We start from the raw sequence: 13,091 nt of genomic DNA, 5'->3' as shown, positions 1-13,091 counted from the left end.
TAGTTATAGGCAATTCAACCCTCCATACTGCTGCATTCCATCCGAAATGAAACATCCATCCAAGAGTAATTCCCTTTTGCATTCCCTGCCAGCTTTACCACTCATCCACCTCTCTAAACTCATTCCTTTAGCATAGTTAATGTTTCTAAGCAATTTTGGCTCATTCAGCATTCATTTTGAGCCTTTTAGGCCATGACCGTTCATTACCATAACTATACAAACTATAGTACTAGGGCTATGTTCAGAACAGCATATGTATATCTGCACTATATACATTATGTACTGTGCATATTATGCTCATTTTCAGTATGCATGGAATACCTATAGACCTGCTTAATTTGCGGAATGTTTTACCAGTGCATTGACCATTGATTCAGTGCATTGATTCACTGCAGTGTGGAAATGAACCATAAGTAACACCAATCATCACTTGATCTTCCAATAGATTTTACACAATTTAATTAAAAATAAACATGCATGCACTTAAAATCTTGCAATTAAATGTAATTTAAAAAAGAATAAAAAGGAAAAAGATAAGAAAAAGGAATATATATACATACATACTGTACAGGTGCTGGTCATATAATTAGAATATCATCAAAAAGTTGATTTATTTCACTAATTCCATTCAAAAAGTGAAACTTGTATATTATATTCATTCATTACACACAGACTGATATATTTCAAATGTTTATTTCTTTTAATTTTGATGATTAGAGCTTACAGCTCATGAAAGTCAAAAATCAGTATCTCAAAATATTAGAATATTACTTAAGACCAATACAAAGAAAGGATTTTTAGAAATCTTGGCCAACTGAAAAGTATGAAAATGAAAAGTATGAGCATGTACAGCACTCAATACTTAGTTGGGGCTCCTTTTGCCTGAATTACTGCAGCAATGCGGCGTGGCATGGAGTCGATCAGTCTGTGGCACTGCTCAGGTGTTATGAGAGCCCAGGTTGCTCTGATAGTGGCCTTCAGCTCTTCTGCATTGTTGGGTCTGGTGTCTCTCATCTTCCTCTTGACAATACCCCATAGATTCTCTATGGGGTTCAGGTCAGGCGAGTTTGCTGGCCAATCAAGCACAGTAACACTATGGTCATTGAACCAGCTTTTGGTACCTTTGGCAGTGTGGGCAGGTGCCAAGTCCTGCTGGAAAATGAAATCAGCATCTCCATAAATCTTGTCAACAGAAGGAAGCATGAAGTTCTCTAAAATTTCCTGGTAGATGGCTGCGTTGACTGTGGACATCAGAAAACACAGTGGACCAACACCAGCAGATGACATGGCAGCCCAAATCATCACTGACTGTGGAAACTTCACACTGGACTTCAAGCAACATGGATTGTGTGCCTCTCCACTCTTCCTTCAGACTCTGGGACCTTGATTTCCAAATTAAATGTAAAATTTACTTTCATCTGAAAAGAGGACTTCGGACCACTGAGCAACAGCCCAGTTCTTTTTCTCCACAGCCCAGGTAAGATGCTTATGACGTTGTCTCTGGTTCAGAAGTGGCTTGGTAGCCCTTTTCCTGAAGACGTCTGAGCGTGGTGACTCTTGATGCACTGACTCCAGCTTCAGTTCTCTCCTTGTGAAGCTCTCCCAAGTGTTTGAATCGGCTTTGCTTGACTGTATTCTCAAGCTTGCGGTCATCCCTGTTGCTTGTGCACCTTTTCCTACCCAAATTCTTCCTTCCAGTCAACTTTGCATTTAATATGCTTTGATACAGCACTCTGTAAACAGCCACACCTTTCAGTAAGGACCTTCTGTGACTTACCCTCTTTGTGGAGGGTGTCAATGTTCGTCTTCTGGATCATTGCCAAGTCAGCAGTCTTCCCCATTATTGTGGTTTCAAAGAACAAGAGATACCCAGAATTTATACTGTAGGGATGGTCATTTATTCAAACTCAAATGTAAATATTCTAATATTTTGAGATACTTATTTTTGACTTTCATGAGCTGTAAGCTCTAATCATCAAAATTAAAAGAAATAAACATTTGAAATATATCAGTCTGTGTGTAATGAATGAATATAATATACAAGTTTCACTTTTTGAATGGAATTAGTGAAATAAATCAACTTTTTGATGATATTCTAATTATATGACCAGCACCTGTAGACTGATAGGTCCTTTACATGCATTCACATCATTCACTAGATGGCACAAGCTAATTGGCCTCTCCTGGTGATTCTACAGCCAATGAGACATGCTTGTTCAAAATTTGAATATTATGGTTCAGTGTTTGCTAAAAGCTGGTCCTGCAGCCACTCTCAGAGGTCTTCTGAAATTCAGCACCTCAAGATAAGTGAACTTACAAAACATGTTGTGTGGTCTGCATTTGTCATTTCCTAAATTCAGCAAACAAACACAAGGTTTAAATCATATTTGCTGTTTAACAGGTTGTGTATGTTATGCAAGGAGTGAATAATAAGGCTTATAAGCAAAGCTAGCATGAGAATACAAATTTTGAAACAATAACAACAGCAGCAAGCAGTAACAGAAAGCATAACTTGCATGAGAACACGGTTTAAGTGAAAATTGGTATTATCAATTAGCTAGCAGGAGAAAGCAACAAGATTTTTTTTCTTTTGATGTAATTTAATTTGAAATGACTTGAAGTGAAATGACAACCAAGTTGATTGTATTTAAAAATTCAAGGAACTTCAAGGAAATTTTTTTTACAGTGTTATAGTGGCATTTTATTTATATTTTGCATGCAAAGTTACCCTCTCCAGTAAGTTAATTATGCATATGTATATGTGTGTGCATATATTATGCAAATATATTATATAATATTATAATAATGTATAATATGTCAACTATGTTTATAGTTTTCACATACTGTGAAAATGTTTTACTTATTTCATAAAGTATGGTACATGTATTTCATAAGCTAGTATAGTAGTAAGCTAGTATTCCATTCTTAACACAGGCTAAGACTGAGAAAAGAAGAAGGACAGGAAATGAATGGCTATCAGTCACAAATCGGGTCATCTGAAGGTTTAGTTGAGTTGACTACGGAATGTGCCATTGGCAGAGCTTCCGTGGAAAGGCACAATGGTGCGATCTTCAAGTGTAGCTAACACCTGAAACCATGTGAAAGCCTGGTGTGTTACGACTCCAGATGAAAGCCAGTGCTTTAGGCCATTTAAGAGAAGTGAACCTGAATGCAACCCCCGGTGCCTCTTTTCTGCTTTTAGACACTGTGTTATGTTAAACTACTGTATAAAGGATCTAAATATGTCTTGAAACGCAAAAATTGCATGCAAAGAATAATTATCCAGGAAACATGCATCTGGGAACCGTGAAATTCGTGTCCTCTGATAGTTTAGTGACGCTTATCAAAAATCCTTCTGACATTAACAATGCATTGACTCCAGAATTTTAAATGTCTGCCCCGTGCGTCATCTTACCCTTGGAAGGAACGCCCTGTGGAAGAGAGAAATGCATTGACTCCAGAATTTTAAATGTCCGCCCCGTGCGTCATCTCACCCTTGGAATTGAGATGTCACTGTTGTGAAGTTTGTGTCACTGATCTCATTCCAGGTCCTTTTCCCATCTCCATAAGCAGATGTTTAATTCACAAACATCAAACTCCCAGCATGCACCAGCACAGCATTGTGTGTCTTCAGCTAGAACAAGAGTAAGTTGCAGTCAATCACTATCTGATGTAACTGATACTAGCTTATACTACTGCACGTAGACAGATGTTCTGCATAACCAAGATGAAGAACACTTGCTTACCAATCTTTAAGACACACTGAACAAATCCAGGTAAATCTGTCCCTGTGATTGTATTGTGCTGTGTGTGATGAAGGCTTTGGGAAAGATTATGCACAAATTAGACACTTCCGGCCCACATCATGCAGCAGGTTGGATTGTGATTGTGCAAGAGGGCCAAGGCGTTTTCTGAGGACACTTGAAAGCCCTTCTTAAACCTTACACAAGATGAAGCCAAGAGTATTGCATCAACTTTGAATGCAGATTTAAAGATCGTTTGATATTGGTACAGAGTGCAGTGCCAGTGGATGTTGGTTTAAAGCCTTTAGCCTTTTTTTTGGCCAGTTTGCCTTTGGTTAATGTGCCTCTGTCTGTTGTTTGTTCAATTTTGAGCATAAAGTATGTATATTATGGTAACACTTCATGCTAAAGTCCCATTAGTCAACGTTAGTTAATGGACCATCTAACAGTTGCTAACAATGAGCAATTTGATACTGTATTTATTTAACGTTTTTATTAATTATTCATTGTTAGTTTATGTTAGCTCAGGTCTATTAAGTAATATTAATGGACATAACTTTTGATTTTAATATACAGTATTAGTAAATATTAAAATTAACATGAACTAAGATTAAAAAATGCTTTAAAACTAATGTAATTATTTCATGTTAACTAATGTAGTTAACTAATGGGCCCTTATTGTAAACTTACTGTAAGTATTGATTTTGCAACATCTATAATTATATCAGAAAAAGATGTTGGTTATTGTTCTTACAGTTCTAACAAAGGCATTAATCTGTTTTTTTCTAATTATAAAAAGGTATAACAGTATATACTGTAAATATTAAATTTAAAAATAAATAACTTAAACTATGTTGAAGTGAAGTACACTCACTCATGAAGACTTCAGTTGTATTAGTAACCTAATAAAAGTTGATAACTGGACACCTGTGGAATAATGTAATTTTAACAGCAAATAAAGAATTAAATTTTTTATTTTTTTTTTGGCTTTTGTCTGGTGCTGCATCCACAAGTGTCAGTAGTCAAATCTGATATATCAGCCAGTGCAATCTGAAAGTGCAGCCCCTTTCATATCTACAGTACAAAGCAACATATCACCTCTTTTGAGGCCAAAGGGGCTGACAAACTTCAACTTTACATATATCCGTCATATGAGGTGGACATTCAAGCTGATCTGTCAAGTTGCATGGCGGCAGTCCTTTAGAGTTGAGCTGCTTAACTTTTGCCCACATATTATGAGTTTTAATCTGTGGGAAATACAAATATTTGTGTATTTTTTCCCTCGTTCAGAATGGTTGTGTAATGAAACTATAAAGCGCATAGGACAGACATCATGATATCTGCCAAGATTATAATCCTCTTGAATTGTGAAGTCCAGACCTCAGGGATAAAAATCAAATGTGGCTCTAGGGTGAAAACACACAAAGATCAAAATCCTGCCCTAGTAAAACAGAAAAAGCAAATAGAGGAGCAGCACCTACTGGGTAAATCTAGCTTTGTTAAGCATGTGTGGAAATCATCAGGGAATTACAGTCCAACGAACAACCTGCGCAGCTGCTAGAAGTCGAAAACACAAGTGAACTGACCCCACGGGACTTGTAGGACAATGCCTTCAGGGCAAGAAAGAAAATCCACTTGCGCATAATTGGGATTAAATATTTATTCTTCTTGCATGAGTATTAAGTCCTATGAGGCATAGTGAATGATGACTTGATGGCCAGATGTTGGCACACAACATTCATCCATGATTCCTCCCTGGATAACAGTAACTCCGCTCAACCTTCCCACACCGGTGACGGCAAATTCATGGGAGGATTACAGTTGACATGGCACAAAAAGACCAGCTGCTCCACAATCATAAATACAGCGAATGCTGTGCGGTCCAAATCTGCAGCCCTGCGTTTTATCAGAAGGAGGCATAGCATAAATATATGGATTGACAAACATGAGTTTAATTACATATTGCCTTAATGTGTTACATAATGGGCTGGATCGTTAGAAAGAAAACGCCACACGTTTCACAGAATACGTCGCAGTACCACATTGAAATTGTTCTTTGCACTTTAACTTACTAACACGCATCGTAGTCTTTATTAACCCAAGAACGGTCATATTGATGAGAACGAATACAGCCTACAGTGATGCTGTTACCTGAGAAAATGAAAGATTATTTGCCATTATATGCTACATCTTGTGGACAATGTGCAAAGCGGTTTGCATTTGGACAGCATGTACAGATTGCGCAACGTCACCAAATATGTGCTGCTCTTTACGAGCGTGTGCCGACAAACATCCTTGCTCGAGAGCTGACCGTGGAGAAAAACGTGTGTTTGAGAGGATCCCGCTCGTGTTCTTGTGAACGCCAGTGTATGTGGAATGATTGCATCTGCAATTGGTCCTACTGAAGCTCAAGTTTGTGTGTCAGACGTGCCTGAAAACAGTAGGAACATCTGAGGGTTTAAAAACCAGACGCGGAGCCTGTAAGACAGACATTCAGACTACAGTTCAGTGACCCCTCATTCTCCGGTACAAAAAAAACAGGAACATAGAACCGAGGGCACCTGATTCCCAAAACTCAGAGCCTCAAACTCCAGCGCTCGGGCTCTGTGAAACATTCTCCACCAGTGGACTCATCTTCTCTCGCCAGACTTCCCTCACACGGCCGTGTGTTGGGTGATGTCGCTTCGGGGAGACATGGACATCTGGCGGGTGAACTGGCTGAAGCTTGCGGCTCGGGGTCGGGTGCGAGGAGCCGGGGACGAGGTGGGAGGGAGCGGTCCGATCTGGGTTTGCTGAAGAGGCAGCGAGGTCTGATCTGACATCTTCAGCTCCTCCTGCTGTTCGTGTGTCAGATCTCTGGAGAACAAGCTCTGGATCAACTGCAATTTCTCCTTTTCTTCATTTAGGAAGACGTCCACCAGAAGAGTCTTCTCCTTCTTTAGCTGCTCGCTGATGTTTTTGGGCACGTCCGGGATCACCCAGGCCACCAGCATGCTCATGGTTATCACCAGGTTCTGGAGAAGTGGGAGACGCATAAGTACATTTATATTTACACACGTATGTTAATGGGTGGGCGCAGGAAATCATACACATGGCTGTGATGAAAACATTCCTTTCCATTCAATAGATGGAGGATATTTACACACCTGTGTGTGTGTGTGTGTGTGTGTGTATATATATATATATATATATATATATATATATATATATATATATTTTATATTTATATTATATTCACAAGTATGGGGTCGGCAAGATTTTTCAATCTCTTCACTCATCAAGTCAATTTATTTCACCAAAAATACAGTTAAATTATAAAATGTTATTAGAATTTAAAGTAACTTTCATATTTTAAAATGTACTTTATTTCTGTGATGCAATGCTGAATTTTCAGAATCAAGTCTTCAGTGTTACATGAGCCTTCAGAAACCATGCTAATATGCTGATTTAAATAGATACTCCACCCCAAAATGAAAATTGTCAATCACTTAATGTAAAAGCTTTGTTCGTCCTCAGAACACAATTTAAGATATTTTGGATGAAAACCGGGAGGCTTGTAACTGTCCCATAGACTAAGTAAATTACACCGTCAAGGCATAGAAAAGTATAAAAAAAAATAAATAAAAATAAAAAGTCAAAATAGTCCATCTGCCATCAGTGGTTCAATCTGAATTTCATGAAGCGACAAGAATACTTTTTGTACGCAAAGAAAATAAAAACAACATTTATTCAACAATTCGTCTCCTCTGTCTCTATCAGCGTAGCATCCGATGGACGCAAAGTGTGCACGCTACCCTCTGTCATCAGTAACACGTATTGTGCATTTATTTGCGCTTTGATTTGAACGAAAACAGCGTATCCATGCGTTACTGATGACAGAATAGCGCACGCACTTTGCGTCCATTGGATGCTCTCCAAAATGGCGCTACACTGACACAGAGAGGAGACGAATTGTTGAATAAATGTCGTTATTTTTATTTTCTTTGCATACAAAAAGTACTCTCGTCGCTTCATAAAATTCAGATTGAACCACTGATGGCAGATGGACTATTTTTGACCATTTTTTTTTTACACTTTTCTGTGCCTTGACAGTGTAATTTACTTGGCAGTCAATGGGACAGTCACAAGCCTCCCGAGGTTTTCATCCAAATTGTCAAATTTCATCTTAAATTGTGTTCCGAAGACGAACGAAGCTTTTCCGGGTTTGGAATGACATGGGGGTAAGTGATTAATGACAATTTTAATTTTGGGGTGGAGTATCCCTTTAACATTTCTTATTTATCAATGTTGTAAAACCAATGTGCTGCTTAATATTTTAGTGGAAACTATAATGTATTTTTTTCAGGATTCCACTTGGAATTATAAGTGATAAAGTTTAACGCATCCAAACTTTTTGCTGACTTTTGAACAGTAGTGTATGTCTTTTAAAGCTATAGGCTATGCAAGCTTTGTTTGAGGAAAATACTGAATAAGACATTATTCACTGAAAACCACACTTTTCTTGACCTTCTAAGAGCTTCACAGCTATGATCACCATAAAATGTTTATTTTTAAACAACACTTGGAATGACATTTCATTTTTTGAGTGAACTATAACTTTAACTGTTTGGTTTAGTGTTTAATTGCATTTCAATAGAATTAGTTTCCTCCCACAGCTGCTGACAGCAGGACATTTCTCCTGAGTTACAATAATTATTCTGACCAGCATTTAGACTGTTAATCAAAATGTGCAAAGGCTGCATCATTTCTATGTGGTTGAAGCGCTCACATTGCTGAGGTAGCTACTGTGTGGCTTTTTCATTTGTTTGGCTTTGACTGAAAAAGGACGAACATTTATGTTCCTCCATTCATAGTCACTTTATGGTATTCATTAGGAGTAAAACTTTTATTTTAGGCTTTTAGATGGGAGGTAATGGTAAAAAAGGAGCTTGTACCTGGAACAATATGACGAAACCTAACCGAGCTGCTAGAACCGACCAGTACTGTTTGGAGAACTGGTAAGGCTCAGTCGACCATGGTGGTTCTCTGTAGTCCTTGTACCTAAAATTAACAAAAATAATAGCCATCGAGTCATTTAAGGCCAATTCATCTCCAGCAAGGATCCGTTTGCTGGTTGGCAATAAAAATAAACAGAAAATTTAAAACACATGCTCAACACATGCTTCTAGCAAGGCTACAAAGAGCAAAACACAACAGCATTATTAATCATGAAGAGGACATTTTAAAGTGCAAAAGAAGGAATTGCATATTTATTTGTATAAGGACATTTTTTCCTGTTCAGAATGCACTGACAGCTGTTACTTTTTGATCACCAAAAAGAGTTAAAATAAATATTTAGACTTGAGTCATTCTATAATTTAGGGTGCATTTCATTTTCAGTGTGAGATAATAGTACGTGTCTTTTTAATGGATAAAATATTTCTGGAGAAAACTGTTAGAACAAAATAGAATTATAATCAATGGACATGAAATGTACCCTAAATTATAGAATGACCCTAGTAGTTGTAGTAGGAGACAGTTTTGGTCATGATGACTGAAAACGGAGCATATTTTGATTATAACTTCAGGTCTAATTCATTAGAGCAGGCTGTTCCCAAAAGTTTTGATTTCCTCTATTGAATTATGAAAAGTAAACTCTGAGTCTAAGGACGTTGATTTCATGGCCATATACAGTAATCTACGTGGAATGTGTTAGGCTGGTTTTGATTTCCTCAGACAGTCCGATATCTTCATCTGAAGACATGGTCCCTGGGGTGAAGTCCTTGTTTGCTTATACAAGTCCAGAAAGGGCAAATATGGTGCAGTAAAATCACGGGCTTGATTTTTTCCTCAACCCAATTTTAGAACACTGACAAGCTTGCACTCTTGCTCCCTCTTCATCTATCTGTCCTCTTAACAAACAGACAGGGGGTCAAAGGAACCCAGACATCACATTGCCACTTCCCTTTGGTCCGAGTAGCAACAAACAAGTGTAATCTCGTTCTCAACTGCTTGGAGCAGAAGCAGCAGACTGGTTCTGATAAAAGCACTTTCCTTGACATGCTTCTGATCTATGTTATGAAGGCCGCCCGAGATAATCAAAGCAGCGGTGAGATCTCACACTTCAGGGTGATGCAGTCCCATCTAGAGGTTTTTCTCCCTCTCTCTTTCCTACACTTCAGTGTGAGGGTTAAATGTTTCTATCCCGATCTGGAAATAATTCTATCCAGAGAACTGATGAACACAATTACTATGACTATCAACACAAGCAAACAGCACTGCTTCATTAGAAAACAATTTTTCACATTAAGAGTTTATAAAACTACTTACTGTGCATGATCTTCCACATTTTCTGCTCTGATTTTGAAGGAAAATCTACAGAATTCTGTGGAACTGTTTACGATTTTGTAAAACGCTTTACGTGTTACATAAAGCTATCTCTAACATATAGCATCTAAAAAATGCAAAAGGCGTGCATTTTTCTGGATGACATTCAGATTCTACAGAAGTCTATTGACTACCAGGCCCATAACGAATCTGTGAGAGTTCAATAGATTTCCAAAGAACCAAATACGAGTCTGTTTGTTAAAAATTCTGGCTAATTTGAGCTAGTCAAATAATCATGAAAGAACTGACGAGATACCCTTCCTATGTGGTACAGTTCTTTGTAATTTACCGTTGAATTAAGTATGCTGAACTGGATAGGCTTGTTGATTGTTTAGGACTGTATTTGTACATACTGTACCATTTGAGTTTTCCACATGCAGGTGTGGAAAAATCTGATGATTACACATGCTTGTTTATTTCAAATACGATTTAAGAGCTGCAAATGAGGGATCCTATGGCTGTTTAGGCCTGTGTGCTGTCCTACTAAGAATCCTTTTGATGTGAACAGTTTGCTTAAACTACTATTCCGTTTTGAACTAAATGTCCGTGGTTGCATGTTTTATCAAAGCAATAGGCAAGCTGTGCATCTCAGTAATTTTCCAGAGGAAATAGACCTTCAATGAATTGTTTGATTTAATAATAATAATAATAATAATAATTAGTAATATAATGCATTTTTTCCAACCTGCAGAATGTAATGTCTTTGCCGAGACTGGAGATGGAAGACACAGTTCCTGGTTTAAAGTTGCTGACGTTAAAGTAAGAGAGCGTGTGGTTGATGAAGCCATGCATGGTCCCCGTCTCGCTGTACATGTACTGGTAGACCAAGCGAGGGATGAAATCTGATGTGAAGGAGATGACAAAGGCCTAAAATGATACAATACCAGGTAAGAGATCAAAATATGTAATTAATATGTAAAAGCAACTTTTGTTAAAACTTTCATAAACTAACAGTCCAGATCAGGGTTATTAGTTAAACTAAAACCATAAAAATACTTGTTGCCTAAAATAAAAAACTTTGAAATAAAATTGAAAAATCTCAAATTTTATTATTTTGCAACAGTTCTCATTTTAATTTAGTTTAACTTGATGTACTTGAATAACTAAAACTGAAATAAAAACTAGACATTTACAAAAAATTGAAAATAAAATTACAACTTTAAAATTTAAATGAAAACTGAAAATATAAAAATGAATTCAAAATATTAATAAAAACTATAATGATACTAAAATAACACTGGTCCAGACCACTAAGAAACATGTAAAAGGTGATTCTCAGGCTGAGCGGTATAATGTGTGGCATTTAATAGGATTGGAGAGGCAATTTATAGCCGTAACATTAAACGAATACTTGATTTCCAAAAGAACAACACAGCTGGAGTGAATCAGATGTCGGGCTTCTGAGTAAATGTTGCTTTCTTAATGAAAGTTCAGAGAGTAGCTGAAGGATCTTTACCATAAGGCTTACTAGAATATTCCTCTCATATTGGGAACATCACGTCTATTAAAATAAATCTGCCGGGGATTTCGAGTAGGAGAAACATGGATGAAGCGAACCGTACAGGTGAAAGAACAGCTGTACAATTCTAGAACAGAAAGTGTCACATAAATCGATTTCTTCCGTGAATAATATGCAGTCGAGCATGCAAGTACAAAGAATCTTAGTCATCTAAGTCTTATGAAAACAATACCAACGATGCACCCTGGGGTCTTTTTGAATCCCTCTATATGATAAACTTTCCATAAAGAGGACTTACAGTATATGACTAGCATGTGGTAAGCAGCAAAGTTATACAGTATAAGTTAACAGAAACTCACATTGATGATGACTGAGAACTTTCCCAAACCACTCAAGATGTTGTACCAGATACCTGTGTGAGGAAACAATTTAAAGCAGAGGTTAAATTAGTAGATCAGAGTATGATTAAGAATGCAAGTGAATTGTTGTGGTGTAAATGTTAATGCAAGGTTTTCACCGATATCTTTGGCCCTAACGGCATCTGGCCTGCGAAGCTCCGTGACAAACTTCTTGGCGTCGAGGCGGATCTCGATGACATTGTTTAAGAGGGCGAATAGTGGAGCCAGTGGGAATGAGGCCACAAAGAGCGACACGAAACCAAACTGAATGACTGCAAAGTGACAAACAAACAAACAAACATGGAGATTACATGTTAAGACATATGTTTGACTGATAGAACAGTAAGACTGCCGTTTATTACCAGACATTAAGGATTAAATATTGATTTTATGCAACCATTCAAAAGTTTTGGAGTCGGTAATATTTCTTAATGTTTTTGAAGTCTCTGATGCTCATCAAGGCTGCATTTATTTGATCAAAAACAACAAAAAAAAAAAAACACGCATTTATTTGAATTAAACATTTTTAACGATATATGCTTTTGTCACTCTCAATTAAATGCATTCTTGCTAAACAAAAGTTACTTATAATAGACTTGTACAGTGTATGTGTTCACATATAGATCAAATAACTTAAAGTTCCACAAATCATTGTAACAATGGAAATAACCACTACTTAGTCTGTTCCTAGAAAATCACCACTTCAAATGTGTCTTTCTACAGTAACTTGACATTACCAGCACGGGTGTCAAGCACAAAGCTGATTATTTGTCAATCAACAACACATGGAACACAAGCCTTGTGGGAAACTGCATTTCCTTCTTTGGTTTGATTGACACATGGATTTTTTTCTGTGCAACACGCAAACAATGGCTTCGAGAGAGATCAGGCTGGAGGGTATCCTACAAAAACATCCATACGAGTGGGTCTCATTCCCCCGCTCTCACTGAGAATATCTTTCACAGTATGTAGGTGGTGATCTCCCTCCAGTGTTATTACTGAAGGTCTTGAGCTCATCTTCAGTTTCTCCCCAATCGTTTCTTTGATTTGAAGAGTCTCATAAGTGCTTCTTGTATAAAGAACTTAAAAAAAAAAAAAAAAATCTGTTTTACTTGGCAGTGGATT

The 13,091-nt window shown here is 37.4% G+C and overlaps 1 protein-coding gene across 5 annotated transcripts in view; it reads right to left on the bottom strand.

Annotated features, from left to right (window-relative positions):
* Nucleotides 1-4,736: 4,736 nt before the first annotated feature.
* ano2b (anoctamin 2b) overlaps nucleotides 4,737-13,091 on the bottom strand; it is a 46,259-nt gene continuing 37,904 nt past the window's right edge. For 4 of the 5 annotated variants that reach the window (XM_058773891.1, XM_058773892.1, XM_058773893.1 and 1 more), the window contains 5 exons: nucleotides 12,086-12,238; nucleotides 11,928-11,980; nucleotides 10,795-10,976; nucleotides 8,678-8,783; nucleotides 4,737-6,757 (listed from right to left, as the gene is read on the bottom strand). In XM_058773891.1, coding sequence (XP_058629874.1) covers nucleotides 6,398-6,757; nucleotides 8,678-8,783; nucleotides 10,795-10,976; nucleotides 11,928-11,980; nucleotides 12,086-12,238 — 854 coding nt within the window. In that variant the 3' untranslated portion in view covers nucleotides 4,737-6,397. The remainder of the gene's footprint in view (nucleotides 6,758-8,677; nucleotides 8,784-10,794; nucleotides 10,977-11,927; nucleotides 11,981-12,085; nucleotides 12,239-13,091) is intronic. The other variant, XM_058773894.1, reaches the window with a different exon arrangement.

This window comes from Onychostoma macrolepis, chromosome 04 (assembly GCF_012432095.1).
Source record: "Onychostoma macrolepis isolate SWU-2019 chromosome 04, ASM1243209v1, whole genome shotgun sequence".
In the NCBI taxonomy this organism is placed as follows: domain Eukaryota; kingdom Metazoa; phylum Chordata; class Actinopteri; order Cypriniformes; family Cyprinidae; genus Onychostoma; species Onychostoma macrolepis.
This window is presented reverse-complemented; position numbering and strand designations above follow the sequence as displayed.